This window comes from Hippocampus zosterae, chromosome 12 (genome assembly GCF_025434085.1).
Source record: "Hippocampus zosterae strain Florida chromosome 12, ASM2543408v3, whole genome shotgun sequence".
In the NCBI taxonomy this organism is placed as follows: Eukaryota; Metazoa; Chordata; class Actinopteri; order Syngnathiformes; family Syngnathidae; genus Hippocampus; species Hippocampus zosterae.
This window is the reverse complement of record NC_067462.1, coordinates 3041058-3062700: the sequence shown is the minus strand read 5'-3', so window position 1 is coordinate 3062700 and position 21643 is coordinate 3041058. Positions and strand designations below refer to the sequence as shown.

At 45.8% G+C, this 21643-nt stretch overlaps 1 protein-coding gene across 1 annotated transcript; it reads right to left on the bottom strand.

The window, feature by feature from the left end:
* Positions 1–789: 789 nt before the first annotated feature.
* On the bottom strand, positions 790–20872 carry arhgap20 (Rho GTPase activating protein 20). Its single transcript, XM_052082370.1, has 15 exons — positions 20555–20872; positions 18165–18250; positions 15741–15917; positions 13315–13464; positions 12667–12708; positions 12113–12197; positions 11930–12007; positions 10926–10992; positions 10498–10683; positions 9400–9593; positions 8909–9073; positions 8648–8757; positions 8383–8572; positions 3736–3850; positions 790–3503 (listed from the first exon to the last, which is right to left on the bottom strand). Exons 1-15 carry the CDS (start codon positions 20651–20653, stop codon positions 2152–2154), a joined length of 3096 nt encoding a protein of 1031 aa, XP_051938330.1. The 5' UTR covers positions 20654–20872; the 3' UTR covers positions 790–2151.
* Positions 20873–21643: the final 771 nt, after the last annotated feature.

The window sequence follows — 21643 nt, the reverse complement described above, 5'->3', positions numbered from 1 at the left end:
CACAGTGGTTTCGCAAACTAGAAAGAAGACATTTGAGCGCGGTTCAAAGGGGACGTTCAAAATAGTCAAGTCAGGAGACAAGGATGCTGTGAATCTGGCGGCAAGCGAAATTTGTTGCTGTCACGCTGGTGAACCGGGTCGTTATGAATGCGCCTGAAGGCACGATGACCTCTAACATGCACTTAGGTTGCATTTTTTTGGATGCGCTTTGATTTTGCCGCACAGTGTAAATGGCACAAAAACAAAATCTCTCGACAAAGAGCTCATAACCCTGACTTGAAACTCGGGACTGTCGCTCTAGAATATTTTTAGAAATGATTATTCTATCCATTTAATAACCACTAATTGTGGTTTGCTTGATATTGTTCAGTGATAAGCAACCGAAGGAGAATAAAGCAAGATAACACGTGGTGAACTTGATGTACTTGCCACCTACTTTGAAACTGATTCATTTCCTGGTTTGGTCATTGTTTTCCAAAGTTAAATCAGATGTTTGCAAATGTCTTTTTTTTTTTAATGACACCCCAAAGAGGAATGCGAGAACAATTACTGATGAGAGGCTGAAATCAGAGCATTGGAACAATTTGAAGTTGAACAACGAAACCTTAATCGTGGTTTGAACTCCAAACTTGAACCGGCAACGCTGTCTTGAATCCCTATTTTCTCATTTGAAAAAAAAAAAACGGAGATCGCTGGAGTGGCCACATCAAAAACTCAAAGTGTGTATAAATATTGCTCTTAGAATCCGACAATAAACATGAATAGTAGAACGAGACCCAATCCAGTGGATTCTTGAAAGAGAGCATTTTTATTCTATCGCTGTACACAACAGACATAGAAATATGTAGCAAATATAGTCTCTATGGCGACAGCAGCAGCAGCGGCACATGTACAAAAATACACTTTGATTTTATTACATAGCAAAGATCACATTTATATTCATCATATATATATTTCTGTATCATAAATAAGAATAACTTTACAATATAGGATGTGATGGGGGGTAGTCATACAATTTAAAAGAAGATTTAATTCTTTATACATGATGGTACAATGGAAAATTCCTCCAGGAAGTGTTGTTTCAATGCCCCGAATTAGTACATAGAAAAGAACTCACGGAGAAGCATCGGCATGAAGTTCTACTCATAAATGCATACCAGCCTGCTTGATTTAATAATTCCCCCCCCAAAAAATTTTTATGCTCTGACAAGACAAAACTGGGACATTTCGGTGATTTTTTTTGGCAACTATATGTTCTTATTTTGTGGTATATATTTTACAAATGGCACCCGAGAAGTGCGCCTCAACTCACAGACCAAACACGATGTGTTAAATGCTCTTAATTTGGTGGGATGTGAATGCAGATGGAAGCGCATCTGGACCTGCTACCTTCTCGAGATTGCGCCTCTTTTGTTACTTTGGAGTGAATTTTTTTTTCATTATTTTGAAATTTGTTAATGGGCCAATCTGCAAGTTGCCTTTCTTACGCTCTTATTTTGATGGGATGTGAATGCTCTTAATTTTATCCGAATGCTAGTGGAACCTCGGAGTTGCCTCTTTACCCGCTACCTCACACTTATGGCAGATCTTTTGTCATTTTGGAATGAAAGCAACTCTTATTTTGCCGGTGATCAGGAAGTGCACCCGCATAGCGCATCTGTACCTGCTGTAACTTTGGAGTAAGTGTTCCAATGAATTTATTTAACATCATCAAATTTGAAGACAAAAAAAAATGTGCGGGTTGCCTTGCTCATTCTCTTAATTTGGCGGGAGAGGAATGTAAATGCACCCAGGAAGTGAATGCATGTCGTATTTGCGATGTTACACGTATGGTGCCGCTTTTTGCCCCTTGAAGTGTTTTTGTTTTTTAATTCAGAATTTATTTTAAAAAATAAGCCAAAGTGCAAGGCTGCCTCTCTCGTGCTCTTAATTTGGCAGGATGTCAATGAAAATAATTTTGCCTTAATGCAAATAGCCTCTTTTAGTTACTTGTATTCATTTCAACAAAACCAAAACCACATCTTATTTTGCCGGTAAGCAGGAAGTGCATGTGTACCTTTTTTAAAAATATAATAAATCTCCCACCCTGGTACCGTTAGCGCCGCGTAGACAAGGTGTTACTAAAAAGTGGGTATGTACAAAAGTTGGTAGTTACACGTACGACTCTTCGGCGAAGAAGAGCTGGTCGAAATCGTCCAATCGCGGCTCACTGCACTGCCGACTCCGCCACTCCTTCTTGGCCTGGGCAACGGCCAGCGCCACTTCTTGGCTTCGCCGCGCGCAACCCGCCGCGTCTCCCGTGGCGGAAAAGTAGTCCTTCACCGTGCGGTCGGCAGAGGGTGACAGGGGCTCCACATCCGACACCCTCAGACGGGGGCGGGGCCTGTCCAGGGTTGCCGTTTTGGAGGGGGGGTGGCAGGTGGGCTCGGACCGGCGGCGGGGGAGAGTCCGGCTCTGGACAGGAGGCGTCGGAGAGTTGGCGTTCTGGCGTTTTAGTACGAGAGTGGTGGCACTTTGTCCGTAGAAGACGCCCAGTGGGGGCTGGGCAGCGTCTGGTCCGGCGGGGGACGTGTTGTGGAGGAGCCGAAATTCTCGCACCGTCAGGGCTTTGTCCGCCCCCTTGTAGAAGGGTGAGGTGTGCTGTAGTTGAAGGAGCGCCTGCTGGTAGGATGGAGGACTGCTGGATCGCCGGTTGGCCGTCCCGGTTTGGGTCCCGGCAGGTGGCGGCGAGTCCTCGCTTGCGTGTCCGTTAAGCGGCTGCTTCAGGGACAGGCGGCGGTCCTTCTTCAGCCACATATTGGGGTGGGCGCCGTGGCCGGGCCGGGCATCCTTCTGTGGCGGAGAGCAGCGTGGGGACCGGACGGGGGCGTCCCCTGTCGGGACGGCGCCATTATCGGTCGAGTACTGCGAGAAAGCGGAATCCAAGGAGCTGAGCGAGGAACCGGTGGGGGATGTGGCTGGCGAGGAGAGGCTCGAGCAGCTGGCGTCGAGACGCAGCGGAGGCGGGGGGGCGTGCTTGCTCTTCCGCCGCCCACCATTCTGGTCCCGCTCCGAGTTCAGGTGGAGCCCATTCAGCTCCTTCTCCAGGAACTCATCCTCTTCTTCCTCGCCCTCCATGCTGGCATCATAGCTGGCCTTGCGCAGCGGGAGGCGACCCCCGCCGAGTGCGGCCAAGGCGGGCTCCGAGCTCCGCCTCAGCCTCCGGCCGGCGCCCTGCGAGGATGCGCCGTTGGCGTGGCGGATGCGGGGTTGGCGCGCGGCCGGGCTGAAGCGGCGGGGCCTGGCCAGCGGGGGCAGCTGGAGCAGGAGGTCGGCGCCGTGGCCCTCGGCGTCGGCTTCGCAGTCACTGAGCGTGAGGACGGAGTCGCAGCTGCGGCTGTCGGGCTTGTCGCGTTTATCGCGCAGTGGCAGCTGGTCCTGGCACGGCGACTCGGGCTCGTCGTTCAGCTCGTTCTCCAGACTGTCGTAGGACGAGTCGTTCATTTGGAACGACGACGACGCGTCTGGAAGGAGGGGCCACGCGCAATGTGTCAATGTACAAACTGCACATGCGATCCCTTGCAAAGCTGATACCCAAATGTCTTCAGCGTCCAACACAAAGGAATTGACCATACTGTATCGTTTGGCGTTAGATTATTTCCGTTTTTTTTAAATCTGTGCACATTCGAAGCGTTCCACGACAAGATTTCGTTCCGTATTTGCATAGGACCAAAACGAAAGCATTCGTTCTCTCACCAGAGCCGTGCTCGCTGCTGCCGCCCTGCGGGCTGAATGCGGAAAACAAGGAGGTGACGTCATCGCCCAGCATGGCGGTGCAGTTCTCGATGAGGAAGCGCACCAACTCACAAACCTAGGGCGGGAAAAACCGTGTCAAACTTTTCACATTTTCCATCCATCCTTCCATTATCTACCGCTTATCCGGGGCCGGGTGGCGGGGGCAACAGCTTTAGCAGGGAAGCCCAGACTTCCCTCTCCCTAGCTACTTCTTCCAGCTCTCCCCGGGGGATCCCGAGTCGTTCCCAAGCAAGCTGGGTGACATAGTCTCTCCAGCGTGTCCTGGGTCTTCCTCGGGGTCTCTTCCCGGTGGGACATGACCGGAACACCTCACCGGGGAGGCGCTCAGGAGGCATCCGAATCAGATGCCCAAGCCACCTCATCTGGCTCCTCTCGATGTGGAGGAGAAGCGGCTCGACTTTTCACAACATTTTGATTATTATTATTATTTTTTTAATTGATTAAAAACTACGATAAAGAATACGGGCGGCTGTTGTCACGTGTAGGACATGGAATAAAATACTTTGCCTTCGCTCGGTTTTGTGTGAAAGGCCAACAAAGTGCGGGACCATCAGTCAAATGTCGATTTCGTGGTACCGCTGTGTAAAAAAAAAAATTGTTGTTGTCTAGCAGTGTTCTCTGTGAAAGGTAGAGGTGAAAAATACTATTTTTTAATGTGCTAATTGTGTGGGATTGCTGCATGAAAGAGGCTAGCATTCCTTGGCTGGGCTCTGTGTGAAAGGCGGCGGAAGTGGCGGATTTTCTGTCATGACCCAAATTAGCGAAATCTCTGGATGAAAAAGACCCCAGTTGTGTTCGCCAAGTCGTTTGTCTGTCAGTTCTCTACGGGATGCTCTGTTGTGACATTTGCCAGCTTCTTTTGTCACAGATAAACGCTGCAAGTTTTAGCGGTCGCATGCCAATATTGCAGTATGACTGCATTAAAGATTCAGTTTTCTTCCTCGACAAACACGTTTTAGTCATCAGACAACACTAGTGGAGTGTTTGCTCACACGAGCCGTGTTTATTGGAGGAATTCCTGACCTAAATAACTCCCCCCACCCCCCCACCCTTCGATATCTACACAGCTGTCCAAACGTTTTCTCACATATTTTCATTCTGACAATTTCCACCTTTTCAACGCCTACGCTCAGATTCCGAGCAGACCCTGTAAACACCCTTGATCCCACCCCCATCATACCTCATCTTTTTGGCAGATAATCTGGGCTAAAATTGCAAAAAAATTTCTTCACTTTGCCCGCTTTCCATGTTTTTATTTTCACCAAATTCTTCCTTGACATAAATTGGGCAGTAGTTGTGGTAGTTAAGTGCATCCGGAAAGTATTCGCAGTGCTTTACTTTTTCTACGGCTTTTTACAGCCTGGTTCCAATATTGGAACATCCCATATTGTCCTCGCAAGCACTGTGGGACGTCATATTGATAGGTGTGTGCCTTGCTAAATCAAATCAAATCAACTGAATCGACCTCAAGTCAGTTACACGTGGAGAACCATGTTGCTAGCCTTGAAAATCACACATTGCTTTTGAATTGTGGTTCGAGGTAATTACTGAAAACCCGATCAAATAAGTCGTCTCTGTGCCGGTTAGGGATGTGGTGTGTACCACACTAAACACGGACCACGGGAAACAGAGATTAGCAAGACAATTGTGGACTAGTAGATTAAAGGTAAAGGAAATAAAACGAGCCATCATGTGACTACAGTTGCACTCATCATTCTGAAATGTAAGATCCGGGAACCGAGGCAACCTCCATGGATGTGGCTGAATGAGGCAAAGTGCATTTCTTCAGTTTTTTTTTTCCTTCACTTTTTAAGAAATCCGTTTTTTCTTAGTGTGTAGCATTTTGAGGTAACGAATGAAATGCGGAAAAAGCCATACACTGTACATGCTCTAATATTTGCTGACTACTATTTTCCATGACTACTGAATCCATCCATCCATCCATCTTCTACCGCTTGTCCGGGGTCGGGTCGCGGGGGCAACAGCTTTAGCAGGGAAGCCCAGACTTCCCTCTCCCTAGCTACTTCTTCCAGCTCTCCCCGGGGGATCCCGAGGCGTTCCCAGGCCAGCTGGGTGACATAGTCTCTCCAGCGTGTCCTGGGTCTTCCTCGGGGTCTCCTCCCGGTGGGACATGCCCGGAACACCTCACCAGGGAGGCGTTCAGGAGGCATCCGAGTCAGATGCCCAAGCCACCTCATCTGGCTCCTCTCGATGTGGAGGAGAAGCGGCTCGACTCGGAGCCCCTCCCGGATGACCGAGCTTCTCACCTTATCTCTAAGGGAGAGCCCGGACACCCTGCGGACATCTCAGTGGCCCGGACTACTGAATTTAAATAGAATTTGTCGTTGAACAGAATATACTTTGTCACAACATCTATTAATGTAAATTATGCATCTCACAATTTGCAGCACTGTGGTAAAAAAAAAAAATAGACACACTTCTTCATAGTCATAGCAGACTGTGAGTTGAATTTCCCCTTTGAGGTATTATAATGAGTATCCTAAATAATGGCCCACTGAAGGGAAGCATAAGTATAATATGAAAACGAGTACGTTGAAAGCAAGCAACTAGAATGTCTTCCAAGTATAAGTGGAGAGGAAGAGGCTAGTGTATGTTTACACAAGCAAGTTCGCCTCGCTGACGCCATGGAAACGCAAGGCGCTTTCTGTTTGTTTGAGTCCAGATGTTGTGGCTTAGCGTGTCTGGATGCTGTTTGCCGCTGCGAGTAAACAGCCAGCCCGCGTTCTGATGTCACCTTTATGTCCATTTTTTTTTTTTTAACAAAGGAAAAAAGTTGTTTTGGATGAGAAGGAGTGAGATCCAGGAATCCACATTCCCAACTGTGGTTTTGGATGCAGTCCACTGAGTTCTTTGCAAATGTGGTTCCAATATGCTAGCAGTGTGGAGTGTGTATCATCATCATGTCATCCTCCTAATCCTCCTCTTCTCCTTAGTGTTATTAAAAAAGATTAAGCCGTAACATCCTCCTGCGTGATCACAACAAATCGATTTTTGTCTTTTTAAACAGCTACGAAACGCAGCATTTGCGGCAATATGCCGCTTAAAGCCAACGGACTACACGAATGGAGACCTTCTACAAGGGGGCGGACAAATGTGTCTCGTAGCCGATTTTGAGTTGTCTTGTGGTTCGTCTAGCGTGACGTGCTCAATAACTGGTCGGGAGGCGTGCGGGACGCGAAAGTCTGGCAGGTCAGAATTTTTGTGTTTGTCTAGCCGCCGAGTGTGACATGTCCTATGTCGTCTGTTGATTGGTTCTTCGGCATTGAGCAATAAGAAGACAGTGGCGCACGCAATCACAATGTGGTGTACAGTATTTAAAAAGTGACTTGAAAATTGGGAAATATTGTAAAGTGTGTGCATTTCAACTCATGCTACTCGTGCTAGCTGCAAACATAGCAGCTAATTAGCAAATGGGTGTCATTAAACAAATCTGTTATCTCAAGTTCTGTTTTTTTAATCTGGTAGTCCGACGTCGTGAATGACAAAAATGTCGTAGAATTAAACGAAGCCATAAGATTTCCCATTTCACACCCTCCCCTATAATATTCCAAACTGTTTCCTGTTCCGGGATTAGCAACGCACACAGCATCAAATGAGATAAATCGGAGCAACAACACATTTCTTTGGCCTTTTGCAGAGCTAATCTTTTAGCATTTGAAGCTGTTAAAAGTTAATTGGAGACAACAGTGTGGTCATGTGACTCCCGTCCACAGACCTCGATGGAGGTGCGCCTCAGTCAGACTTGGCTATAGACTCAGACCCCGCGAGGGGAAATGTTGAAAGCAGAGTGCTTGCCAAAGAGATATTTGTGGTTGCTGAGGTTATTTTTGCTGACACATCACTTTTTTCCATCTTCTTGTCCACAGACACCAGCATACGCTGGAAAAGCAAACTAATGTGATTCCATATTAATAACATACTGTCGTAAGGTACTTGTTGACATTGAGTGCTAATGTTAGTGCCTTAGCATTCCGTGATATTTTGAATTTGCACTTTAAGAAACAATGTTGTTTAGTGCTATCATAGCTTTTAGCCTCACCAAATGTTATTTTTACCCTTGTCAAGGAATTTAGCTGTTGTGTTGTTGCGATGCTTGAAGTAATTAGAACTCGGTTGGTGTTAGCATATTAGCTGAGCTTCTAGCATCATCAACTGCTACCAGATAATGCCAAATCATTCATTTTAAGGTTTATTGTTGTTGATGCTGGAAGCTAATTCATTGTCAATGCTAGATGCTAATGCATGATAGCATGCCATAAGCATTGGGGTAATATAATATAATGAGAAATTGTAAGTGCTGTCTTAGCTTTTAGCCTCCTCAGATGCTAACAGATTAGCCTTGTGAAAGAAGGAAGCTGCTCTGTTGTTGTAAGTCTTGATGTCATTTGGTAGGACTCCATTTTTGATGATGTTGATGGCTAATGTTAGTACGTCAGGCTAATTGCGATGATCAAATGCTAGGTGCCAATGTCAAAGTACAGTAAGAAGCAATATGAGTGTGTCACAAACAATATTAGCTTAGCATTTAGCCTCCTTGAATGCCAACCGAGTCGTGGGTTCACTCACCTTCTTGGCACCCTCCCCTTCCATCTCGGGGGTTCCAGGAGTGGTGGCCCAAAGCATACTGGGAGCAATGCAGACGGACAGATTGAAGGCATTCATCTGGTTGTCGTGGGCGAAGCTTTGAATGCGGTACAACACAGCAGCCACGTGGCGCAGCAACAGAAAATTCTCAGCGGGCAGCAGACGCAGTAATCTACAAAATGGCCAGTAAACGTCATTTCTGTTGTGTAAGGGGGAAACCCAACTAGCTCCTGGCTAATTTTGCTACCTGTGAACTTTGTCGGTCACGTCATCGCTTCCCTCACTCTCCATGGCCGCAGTCCACTGGTCGTAGAGGTCCGAGCAAAGCAGACTGCCTGGGATGCTGCGAAGGAAGTCCTGCCATGAAAAGACAAAAAACATTTCTAGTTATCTATTTTGATTTTTGGGGGATGATTTATATTTTGTATGGTGGACAGAGAGGCTCAAGAGAAATTATAAAAACTTCACATCAGGAAAGGCTACTAAAACAAATGTAGTCTGTCGTTACCTTGAGGACGGCGGCGACGACAAACACGGACTGGCGCGCAATCTCGCCATCGTCTGTCCCGGCGTCGAGTCGCTCACGCAGCTCCCGGCATGCCTTAGCTCCCGCCGAGCGCCGGAAGACGCCACGGGTGAACGGACCCTCCACGTACAGGAACACTAGCATGTCCTGAACCAAGACAATTGTTTGCTATTATTAGCATGTTTTCAGGCTAGCGTCAGTTTCGCACTTTTAGCTTTACAAGATTGTACCGTGATTTCATTTTATTCCAAATAGTACCTGACTATTAATCTGCTTTAGCACTTTATCTACACTAGTTTGCTAGTTTACCGACTTTTAGCATTATGGTAGACAACCGATCTGGGTAGGCTGCAGGTGTATACCTGTTGTTCATTTAAGCTCACAATATTCCCGAGTCAATTGTGGGGATAACAAGCAGACTGTTAATATGCTAGCTGTTAGCATTTCCATTTTGTTGACCGCACTGCGCTCACCATGACTGGTTTGGGCAGGCCACTGTTCGCCGAGCAGACGGAGGCAAGCGGCCGCCCAAAGAGGTGCCCCGAGGTGGGGCAGGGCGAGGTAGGGCTGAGTGGGGAGGTTGCATCCAGCTGGCTGCTGGAGCCCCTCCAGAAGGGCCAGTTGATTAGAGAGCGCTTACGCTTGAATGACTTTGGCTGGGCGGTGTCTGTGCAAAGGAAGAACGAGTTGATGTCAGGACGACCTTAATTTACAAATCCTGCTTGAAAACCAGAATCGATACTTCAAAACCTACTGGGTAACCATTACCCTTGTTTGAAACCCTAATCCAGGCTTGCAAACAGAGACTCGCAAAGTAATCCAGAACCCTAACCCTGTTTTGAAACCATAACAATCTTGAAACCCTGACTTTGGTTCAAACCCTTAGTTTCATAGCAGAAACTGTTGCTTCAAAACCGGATTCCTATAAACCATAACACAACATAAACCTTATCATAAACCCCCCAAAATCCAAGATGTTGTTATTCTCTTTTCAGTTTTTTGTGCGTGTGTTTCCCTGCTGTCAGCGTCCATCCTTTTTTGTCTTTCCCGCGTCATGTCCCATTTCCCGTCCTATCGCTTACTCGCCGCTGCCGGCTGTTGCTTTTTCCCGCCTGGATGCTGACCCTCAAGCGTGTTATCTCGGCTCACGTTGCCATCTTCCTTTTCCCACATTCTTTGTCAGTGACTTTTTTTTTTCTCCCTCTGGGGGTTAAAGTCAGAGGGAGAACATTCTGGCAGTGAGGTAACCCGAAGCACTCTCTCTCGTGAGTCCCCCGCAAAGGCGATATCCCCGCGGTCTTCTCCAAAAACCTTCAAGTTCATGAGCTTGTTTTTGTCTCCGATATTTCACTAACACTTTGAGTAGTTCAAAAAAAATCTGTAGTTTCTGACTGTATTATGTCATTACTTTACAATTTTATAAACAATTTTCTAACATTCTAGAGTGCCATATTTCCTCATTAAAAGTCGGCGCTACAAGCATGCTCACGAAAAAAAAAATGGTATTATAAGGTACCACGGTGTGTGTATTAAAACAACGGCAATGATGCTACGGTTTTTTTATCGCTTACCAGCGAGGGCGTCCGTGCTGTGCGTGACTTTGCTGGGTCTGAGTATGAAGTGACACTGCGTGTCCGGAGGCAGACATCGATCCAATAGCTGAACCTCGGGACACTCGCAGGGATTGCTCGGATCTCCACGACCGCTCCCGCCATCTCGAACATGACTCATCTTAATGCTGAAGGGGAATTCGTGGCCTGGACCAGGGAAGGATTTGAAAAATTCAATCCCGCACACTTAACGACTGGAGCGGGATGTTTTTGAAAGACGCAACAAAGCTGAAGAGAGGACAAGATGTCCCGGAAATGTCATAAAACAATAGGGACGCTCTGAGCTCCCAAATAGGGACACTCTGAGCTCCCAGATGAGCAAGTCGATGCGAGGACATGAATGCCTTCACAGTGAGAACAAAATCAAAGTCGGCGGTAGTGGTCCTCACCTATCAGAGGGTACGGAGGCTCATCCTTACTGGAACTCACCCACAATCGGTGATCCTTCACGTGACCCTACAGAACAAAAAATGCAGGGTCTGAAGACAGGTCTAAGGTTTCAAGTTAGCCACTCAAGACAGGCTGAGGGTTTTCAAATGATGGTCTCATTTCTGGGTGAGACTTCAGACATGTGTTTGAGTTAAATTTGGGGTCTCAAAATTGAGTTTGTTTTTCATGTCTGGGTCTCAAGACGGTGTTAAGGTTTTAAGTTAGGGTCTCAAAACAGGATTAGGGTTTCACATTATGACCATAAACAGGGGTAGAGTTATAAGACAGGGTTATTGTTTCAAGTTGGGGTTTTAAGTCTGCCTTAGGTTTAGTGGTAGGGCTTCAAATCAGGCAGTTAGGGTTAGAGTTTCTTCAGTTTTTTTTTAGCCAGGTTTAGGTTTCAAATGACTGTTACCACTTCACGTTTGCGCTTTAATGGATTCAAAGTAAGAGTTTCAAACCAGGGTTAGGGTTTCAAATCTCATGTCAGGGTTTGGGTTCAAACTAACGTTTGTGTTTCAGGCCAGGGGTTATGGTTTCGAATGAGGGTCTTAAGACTGGATTGGGGTTTCAAACAAAGGCGGAGATTTCAAGTTTGGGTTTTAAGTCTGTCTTAGGTTTGCAAGTGAGGGTTTTACGTTAGGGTTTCAAATCAGCGTCTCAGGACAGGGTTAGGGTTTCATCGAAATGTTTGGCATTCAAGCACGGATAGCACTTCAAGTTAGGTCTGAAATGGGGTTCAAAGCGTAGGGTTTCATACCAGTGTTCAGGTTTCAAATCAGGGTTTCAAATAGTGGTTGGGGTTTCAAGTTAGAATTTGTTGTCTGAGTGGTGGTTTCAAACCTTGGCGAGTGTCTCAAAGCTAAGCTTCGGGTTTCAAGGCCAGCTTTCAAATGAGGGTTTCAGGCAGTACTCCCAACTTTTGAGTTCAAGTTTCAAGTCAGGGTTTGGAAGCAGTACTCACAGCTATCCCGAATTGCATGAGTGCCATGCTGATGACTTCGTTGGTGTTGTCTGTGTTATTGACCGCCAACGTTTTGGCCTAAACACACACACACACACACACAAACACATACAATTGCGCTCTTTTATATAACCGCCAAATTCCTCCTCACAATTATTTTAATCATAAGACGAAGAATCTTACATAAGCGCAGTTTCCGATATCCTTGGCAAATATCTTGAGTGGAACCGACTTCGGGTCATCCTTCTCTTTTCCCTCCTCGATGCGACTGACACGCAAAGACACAGAGATAAATCAAAGAGTTATTCTTGTCATCAACATCACATGATTGCTTTGATTTTTTTTTTAATAAATGAGTAATAACTCAATTGTAACAAATCAAATCAACTAAAACAAATACAAAAAAACCCAGAATAAGAACTTAAATAAATAAGCCAAGTCCTGCTCTTTTAAATTAATTTTTCTTGCCTTATTGTCTATTTTGACATATTAACAAATTAAAACGGAAGACAAAAACAATCAACCCCTACAGAAAAAAGAAAATCATTAAAAAAAAAAACCCGGATTTTTGCCGATTTTTCCCTCTGTTGTAAAGTTAAACAAATACTAAAGGGCAACGTGCCAAATGTTCTACCTATAATTCATATTCTTGCAAGTGTTGAGAGGAAAAAAAAAGACCTAATTGCATTCATTGTATGCATTTACCTTCTACAATCGAACACGAAATTCCGCTTTACCTTTTGATGAGCGCCAGCCACTTCTCCTTCTGCTCCTCGGAGCTGCGGAGGAGAGTTGAAAAAATAAATCCAATAAAAATCTGTGCACGTTACATTCATGCGAGTATTGACGACGAGAGGGAGGTTCTCTACGAAAAGATGCGATTGAGTTATGCAACAGTCGATTCCCGTGGTGCTGAAACTACAAGCGGACTCCCGCTGAGGGGGAATGTGAAATTATGACATCACATGACGGCTGCCTGCAATGAGGCCAGAGAGTGTAAATTGTGTCAACACACTGCTGCGTGTGTGTGTGTGTGTGCGTTTGTATACGTACGTGCGTGCCTGATGTTAGCCTGTCAGAGTGCGGTTTAGTTGAGGAGCGTTAGGAATGGTGCACCGCCCTTGAGGGGCAGTGCACTGTGTTTATAGATATTTTGAGGTTTCCATCTTCAAGCTATGTAATGTACTTTACAGCCACCTTGTGCAACAGAAATAAACACGCCGACTAAAAAGGATTCCAAAAGTCCAAAAGTATGGCCAACCACACGTTCCTCACATCGCCGGCCGTTCGCCGTCCAATCTTTCGGCGGTTCACAGTCGGTGTGCACTTGACAAATCGAAATGGAGAGAATGCCGATCGCAGTAGCACATTGATCTGATGTGTACCTGAAGGTGGCCACGCTGTTGCACGTGGGCCATCCCAGGACAAAGCTTCTCTCCAGGATGGTGCTGCCCTCGCACACCTCCTCCACGCAGCCCGCCATCCACATCTCGCAGGCGCGCACCCGTGCCTTCTCTTTGAAGTGAGAGGGAGACCTGCAGTGGAGGGAAGTGATAGCGTGTTATCGTTTTTTTTTCCTTTATGCTTTCCTATTTGCTTATGATACTGCAAGGGTGAAAGCACCCGCAGGCAACCATATATGGCCAACGTACTGTTAAAATTGGGTAATACATGTATTTATTCATAGCTCCATAGCTCCATTTTATTATGAGAGAAAATAGTTGACTATAATTACATATTTATATATTTATTCATTGACAAGAAATCATTGTAGTTGATATTTTTATCAATTATTTATTTTGGTTTTCATTAGCACATTACAATTCATCTTTAATTAATACAAAAATCTGCGAATATTCCTAATACTTAACTTCTATTGCTGTGGCTGCTATTTTGTGTATTTAATTTCTAAATATTCACATTTTCAACCCTCATGCCCTGTAAATTTTTTAATATGATTTGGACAGTGTCAGTCTGGCCCAGAAAGGTAAATAGATGCGTTGCCTGTGATATTATGGTTGGCATGTAAATGAAAAGCACACACAAATCTAAGGTGGTAACTTCTGAGGAGTTCCACAAGGAACTTGTTTGGATACCTTTGACCTATTTGCCCCAAATATGTATTTCTCATTTGTGTGTTTGATAGCTTTTGTTCACATGGAAAATGTTTGAAAAGAGGTTTCTCCAAGAGACATTTAAATTGACCAATCAGACCGCATAGGTGGTTTTAAAGACCAAGCATGTGTGAAGCCTTAAAACATGTCAATGAATGATTGTGCACCATTTAAAAACAGGCATGTTCACCAAAAAGTTCATTTCAGCCATCGCCGCGATTACAGAGGCGGACCTTTCAAACGCTGCCCATGTACGTCAAAGCACGGCAGCCGTTTTGTCAAACATTCCTCCGAGTTGGCCCACGTTCAGTTCAGCCACCGTGTAATAAAGACAATTATAGCCGAGGGGTCAGCTCGGACTGGAACCGACCACAAAGGTCCTGCTGTGTCTGCACACTGTCCGCGTGTGTGTGTGTGCCTGCGTGCATGCGCAACGCGTGTGTGTTAAATACGGACGTGCTCTTTAAGTTTCTATTTTGGTGCACCGGTCTGGGTGGGGAGCCCTCGCGCTGGGCTTTGATCCCCGCCGGGCTTCATATGGATTTAATTGGCCGGAAAATAATTACACGTTTAGCAGAGGGAGGCCTAGCCAAGAGTTGGGGAAGTTAGAAGAGTTCAAGAGGGAGGAAAAGGGGAAAAGACGAGGTAACGGACAAAAAGAGACCGGCCCGGGGGCGCAAAGTGGGGAGTGAAAGCGAGTGGGTTAAAAGGTTAGGAGCGCAGGAGGGAAGGAGGAAACGGGGAAGTTGGGAAGGTAAAATGGGAGAGGGAGAGGTAGAGGTAGAGAGGGTCAGAGGTAAGAACGTTTTCGGGAGGTATTAGGGTTGAGGGCGGCCCGGTAGCCCAGTGGTTAGCACGTGGGCTTCACAGTGCAGAGGTACCGGGTTCGATTCCAGCTGCGGCCTCCCTGTGTGGAGTTTGCATGTTCTCCCCGGGCCTGCGTGGGTTTTCTCCGGGTGCTCCGGTTTCCTCCCACATTCCAAAAACATGCATTGCAGGCTGATTGGGTGCTCTAAATTGTCCCTCGGTGTGAGTGTGAGCGTGGATGGTTGTTCGTCTCTGTGTGACCTGCGATTGGCTGGCAACTGATTCAGGGTGTCCCCCGCCTACTGCCCGAAGACGGCTGGGATAGGCTCCAGCACCCCCCGCGACCCTAGTGAGGATCAAACGGTTCGGAAAATGGATGGATGGATGGATATTAGGGTTGAGGGGCATGGGAGCTTAGAAGTTGAGGATGTAGGAGGTAGGTAAGGTGGTAGTAAAAGGATGGAGGTAAGGTGGCTGCGCAGGATCGAGGTTAAGGAAGGGGTGTATGAGGGAGATAAGGAGATGGTGGGATAAGGATGTATGTTTTTCAGAATCGAAAAAGGTAGGGTGGTGAGATGGTAGGCTTTTAGGGATGTTAGGACGTAGGCTTGTATGCTCGATGAGAGGTAAGAAACTGGAGGTAAGGACGTAGGATGTGGAGGTAGTCATCAGAAAAGTAAGAAATGGAGATATGTTGGTCGAGTGTTGCAAAGTTAAAGAGATACTGCGGTAAGGATGTCAAAAAGGAATGGTAGCGAGGAGGCGGGGCGTTAGCATATAAGGCTGGATGCCATTACCGCAGGAAGTAAGGAAGGAAGTCAGTGTGGAGAGGAAGGGGGGAGAGGGGTAGAGACGGGCGTAAGGCAGTAGCAGATGACACGACGACTGACTTGGTCTTGGCGACGATGAGCGTGTCGGTGAAAAGGAAGAGATGTCTGTCCTGGGTCTGCAGGCCCGTCTTCAGCTGGACTTGAACGTGACCCACGAACGCTTGGCCCGGACTCTCACTCAGGAAACTCTGGACCAGACCACAAGACTCTGGACTCGACGGAGTCAGGCAGCTCTCCCTGAAACCAAAACAACCGCCATCATGCTCTCTCGTCCTCGTTTGTCTTTATTCTGATTGGCGAAAAAGTGGTTGTCGTGACAACCGAGTCAGGAAGTGGTTTGGAGAGCTCTTGGAGAGCTTTCCTGTTTGGACAAATAATGTCAGCTTTATCTGCATCTCTCCTCCGTGTTTACAAACACACGGCGGACCCTCGCACGAACATGTGAGCCGGACCCACCTCAAGCCGCACGCTAACACATTTGGGGCCGATCGGGTGTTTTTCTTTGCCTGTGCGCTGCGCCCGATGTCATCACTTCTGCTCCTAGTGGATGAGCCAATCGGCTCTCTCCAGCCATTGTGACATGATGTCGTCTTACAGCGTTACACCACGCTTTGTCATATATTTTTAGTACATTAAGTCGACATTTTAGTACAGCATCGCACCAGTAACCTTCTTGAGAGTGAAATCAAACCCAGAGAAGCTACAACACCTCCAGAAACGGCGTCTTGTCTTCCTGGAAACAAAAGGCCATCAGTCCACACGGTCCGGTATTCAGCGTGCGTCCCGCCTCGCTGAATGCCGGATGGACAGCCGAGCGGGACCTCCTCTTTTTGGGCATGATGGATGCGCGCCGCTAATGGCCGCATTGTCACGCTCAGGATGTTGATTAATGGTGTCGGTAAACACAGACGCACAACACGGCATGCTAATTACCACTAGACTGGCTTGGGGGCCATCCCACTTAAGGTTTTTTGAAAATTCTGCCCCTGAAACCTGTGTCCCTTGGCAACATGAAAAGTGCTAGGCATGTCTATCATGAGTAGAAGTCTCCAGAACTCTGCCAATTTCCTTTGGGGCGACCATTTTCAGGTCATTCAAGCCACTCGCAACCAAATTTGAAGCACAAATATGCGACAGATGGACAACACCTAATTGCGTTTTTTTGTGGTGACTCTCCTAACATTGCAAAAGCATAACTTTGCAGTGATTTTTTGAGTGACAGGCCGCCACAGGAAGTTGACCACTCTCACACTTTCTCATGTCTTGCCCGTCCGTGTGACTCACATCCTCATCTGGGCTGACATACACGCAGACTGAGGTCTGAATGCTGAAACGTCCTCTTTTTTTTCCGTTTAAAGACATTCAAAAAGCACTGTCAAAATGTCCTGCACGGTTAAAAATGTAGATGAAGTACGTGCATGTTTGTGTGTGTGTGTGTGTGTGTGTGTGTGTGTGTGAGTGTGAGTGAGTCGGTAGGGTGTGTGTGTGATTTCAGCTGCTAAGTTAAAATCCAGCGCCTGTGTTTCGGGGGCTCGAGATGGGAAAGCCAGGCCGACAGGAAGTGACCTCACTGCATTATTGAATTTCACTTTCAACAATGTCAGAATGTCATGTTGCCTTTTGGAAAACAAGTTGCTAGGTTACGGTGACACACACACACACACACACACACACACGCACACACTCCGGTACTTTCCTTCTTGCAGTGAAACGTCAGCGGGCAAGTATGAGGTCATGTGACTGGACGAATGTGTGAAGTCTGCTTGCATAATGACGAGCCTTTTGGAAGTGAAGTGATCACATGACTCGAGGCGTGAGCGATCATAATGTTGACATACATGTACACTTGCACACAAAGGCACACACACACACACGTTTGTTTATGTCAATGCACATGCACGGACATGCCTATGCAGACATACACTCACACACTTGATGCCTGCACAAATACACACATGTACATAAACATACATACAGACAGTACACACACACACACACACACACACGCCGTCCCGTCTTTCTCCTGCTTAAAGCTGGCCGTGCATGAAAGTGGGCTGGTGCGGGCACGGCTAATTAAAGTTTCCCCCGGTGCGTTTGGCTCGGCTTATCAGGAGGAAGTTGAAGGGATTTGGGCACGAGTGCCGCGAAGAGTCTCGTATCACATAAACATGTCAATCACCCACCCCCTGTGGAGCCACAAATGAGTCACATGACCCCCCGCGGGTGCTCACCTCAGGCCTCTCACGGAACCTTCTGCTTAGAGCGTCTCATATCAATAAAAAAAAAAAAACACATGTGCTATGTGTTAGTAAGTGATGCTAGCTGTCTCGCGTAGGTAACTAGTATGACGACACAACTAACACTGTGTGTGTGCGTGTGTGTGTGTGTGCGTGTGTTTGTATGACTATTCTTGTGAGGACCACTGTGATTATAAGACCAACGGTGTGTGTGCGTGTGTGTGTGTGCGCGCGTGCGTGCGCATACCTGGACGTGCTTCTGGACCTGGTCAGTGCTTTGCTGATGACCAATGAGGGAGCAGATTGTCTTCTCTGAGCCAGCGTCTTCATCTTCTATACACACACGCACGCGCACACACACACGCACACCACACAAAACAGAAGAAAAACACGAAAACATGCAATCAGTTTTTATGTTGATTCTCATTGACACCACAGGAAATACCACCAGGAAGCCAACTTTTATTTGTGTGTGTGCGTGTGTGTGTGTGTATAGCTGAAAAGAGACGAGTGAGGGGAAGTGTGGCGGCTAGAAGGAAAAGAGAAGTGGCCGCAACTGGGGAGAAGGAAAAAGAGGAATTGAGCTTCAAGTATAAAAAGATGGGAAGTCGCGAGTAAAAGTCGTCTGTGGATAAAAGTAACGAAACGCATTCCGTCAATAGACTTGACTCGTCAACTTCATTCTTTGGTCTTCATTTTGCTGTGCAATTCTGTGCGAAAAATGTATTGAAATGGTTATTTGTTGATTCAAAACAGTACACTTGCTCACCAAAGCTTAGGAGATGTATGAATTAATCATAATCAATCATCTTTTTATTCTTTGGCACTGTTTTTTAGTGTTTTATTGTGTGTATTGTTTTTATGTTGTTCAGTTGTTTTAACTGTCTCTTATTATACTGAATATACAGCGCATTATGTGCAGCTGTGGTGCTTTTTAAAGTGCTCTATTAAAAGAGTTGAATGGAACAGGTAGCCGTCACCTAGCGCTGACGCTAACAGGCGGCCCACCCGTCATTCCAACGTGAGTGGCCCGTGACCAAAATGCAGATAAAAGTCGGCATGTGGAAAATCAACATTCGTGAGCACTTTGGTGGCCCCGAGCGCAATCTACTAATGACTGCAAAAAGCTCACCAGGGTGCAGCTAGTCTCAAAAAAAAAGAAAAGAAAAGAAAAAACATCGACACACGTTTGAGACGCCTTCGCCGATGTGAACTGCAATGTTACATGCGTCAAATAGCAAAACCGTGCGCTTACTCAGCGATGTCCCACTAAATGATGGCGTGATTTTGTTTGTATGTTGTATGTAAGGCCCAAAAAAGTGCAATATTTGGACACCAAATTGCAAATGCAAGTTGAGCATAAAAAGGTTTTTTTTTTTTGGCACAAAAATATAAACACAATATGTCCTGTGACAAATATGATACATTCCGCCAGGACAATAGCAACAGTTAGCCATTAAAACCATTTTTTGATCACACAAAGCCAGTGAAAATGCCTCAGATGGTGCTTCCACAGTATGGTATGATGCTTACTTCAAACAATATATTTGCTCACTCAAGTACAATATTTTGACCAAGTTCAAGAGGAGTTAAGATTTTGTTTTTATGCCAGTGACCTCATTAGGTGAATATCAAAAGGACAAGTTTTTTTTTGTTTGGCTCTGATCAATCAATTGCCTTTTAAGTCAAAACAGAGCATTCAATGGGGCAGTAGTTTTGCTTTATTGTAGATAGACATTAGACATTTTTTCATACGAGACGATAGAGATATTTTGTATACATAACTAAACGGTGCACATCCACTAAAGTTATAACCTCAATGAATAAATTAACTGGACCTTGTCTTTCCCTCCAATCATTTCAACTGCAGTTCCGACAAGTGCCACTTGCGGCGCTGTCTAACAGGACTGTTGACACATCACTGCACTTTGTGTGTGTGTGTGTGTGTGTGTGCGTGCGTGTGTCAATGTCATATTAGGCCATGAGGATTCAATCATTGTGGCCAATTTTTAAGCATAATTGCTTAATCCACCGATTAATTAAGAAATCTATTGTTTTGTGTGTGTGCGCGCTTCCCATGTGGCTAATGCATCCTAATGACTATGCATGATTATGACGATGATCATGATTAGAATACACATTTTTTGCACTATAATGCTACACGTTTGTTCGTAAAACACTCACTGTATGTCACAACTCCAACAAATGTGCCCAGGAAAGTAGTAGTTCCCCAGAGAATTGTAAAATATTACGATTAAAATTACACCACAACAGTAGTGTGTGTGCGTGTGTGAGTGTATATGTGTATATATATGTACTGTATATGTACCTATATATGTATATATTTGTGCAATAGTTGAACACGATTTTTGGGGACAAATGTGCTTAAAAACTAAATCGTCAAAAAATCACAGTTGGTCAGGAATTAACGTGCTAATTCCCCCCTCAAATGCAACATTTTGATGCAAAATATTTTATCACAAGAAAAATCCCATTAGGCTATTTAAATGTTGAGAAAAAGCCTCTCAGTGTCCTTATTTGGTTTGCCGTGTGCGTAAAATACGCAAATCGGAAGGCACGATGTGGCAGGAATAAAAAGGGAGCGAGAGAGAACCATGAGGAGGACCGTCTGTCTACCTTTTTATTATCCGGGAGAGGCGCGTTGTTCCCCGCCACAGAGTCGGAGTCGCTTTGGCCCACGGTGGCACCCTGCTGTTGCGGTGACATGCTTTCCATCAAGAAGCGTATCCGCCGGGCCGAGCGCACCGGGCGAACAGTAGTCCCATGTCACGGCGGTCCGATAAAGTTGTTTTATCCGGCGGACCGCTGGACGCAAGCCCGAGGAGGATCCATAACAGCTGAGGTTCGCCAAGAGACGCGCCGAAAGCTGTTACGTCCGAGCGGACGCAATTTAGTCTGAGCGCCGCGAGACTCACGGACCGACCAATGGTCATACTGATTATCAAGGTGGACGGTGTTAAATAAGATTGTTCCGGTTTGATACCAAAATAAAAGACATAACGGAGCAGATTGTAAAACCTAGGTTTATTTTATCAACTCTGCCTTATTTTGGTAGGTCCGCAGTTACGAAGCAAACGTGAGTGGACAGGAAATAGAATTGTTTGCTTGACCACAATGTCTTAATTTGAAGATTTCGAAAAAACACTTGAAAGACCAAATTCTAAATATTAAATTACCCTAGTAAACCCAAAAAGTAATCGATATTAAATTGGTATGTTTAAAAAAATATATTTTTACAACGAAAAAAATGTTATTATGGTTTGGTTGAAATCATTTACATGTTGTGTACTGAACTGTGTGACCACACATTTTTCTGCCTTCTTACTACTACTGTTAGAGCGGCTAGAAAATGCTGACATTCACAGCTATTTACCATTTAAGTACCAGTTATAGTCATTTGAATTTGGGTTTCACAGCCCCTTTCTTGTAGAAAAATACCAGAAAGGCGGAAAAGCCACATACTTTTGAGGACAAAACAAGGTACACAAGTCGACCTGCGAAGTTCCCTACTTCCAAAGTAGTATCAGTAACATAATGTAACACCCACCACTCACTCTTCTCTCCCTCGGTTGCAAGTGAACCCATCAAATTATTTGATGCCATGTTGCCGCGTGAAAGCACCCAGAACGGGCAATATCCGGCCTTGAGCATTTTATGCCAATCCACTAACAAGCCGCAATGCTCAGCAGGCATCCACCATCATAT

What these genes read in the sequence shown, in the direction of transcription:
- arhgap20 (XM_052082370.1), bottom strand. Translation starts at nt 20,653, where the DNA reads ATGGAAAGCATGTCACCGCAACAGCAGGGTGCCACCGTGGGCCAAAGC. An exon ending in CTCATCGTCGCCAAGACCAA is followed by an intron (nt 13,465 to 15,740) that starts GTCAGTCGTCGT and finishes CCTCCACTGCAG; the next exon opens with GTCTCCCTCTCACTTCAAAG. An exon ending in GCCTCCGTACCCTCTGATAG is followed by an intron (nt 10,684 to 10,925) that starts GTGAGGACCACT and finishes TCCCTGGTCCAG; the next exon opens with GCCACGAATTCCCCTTCAGC.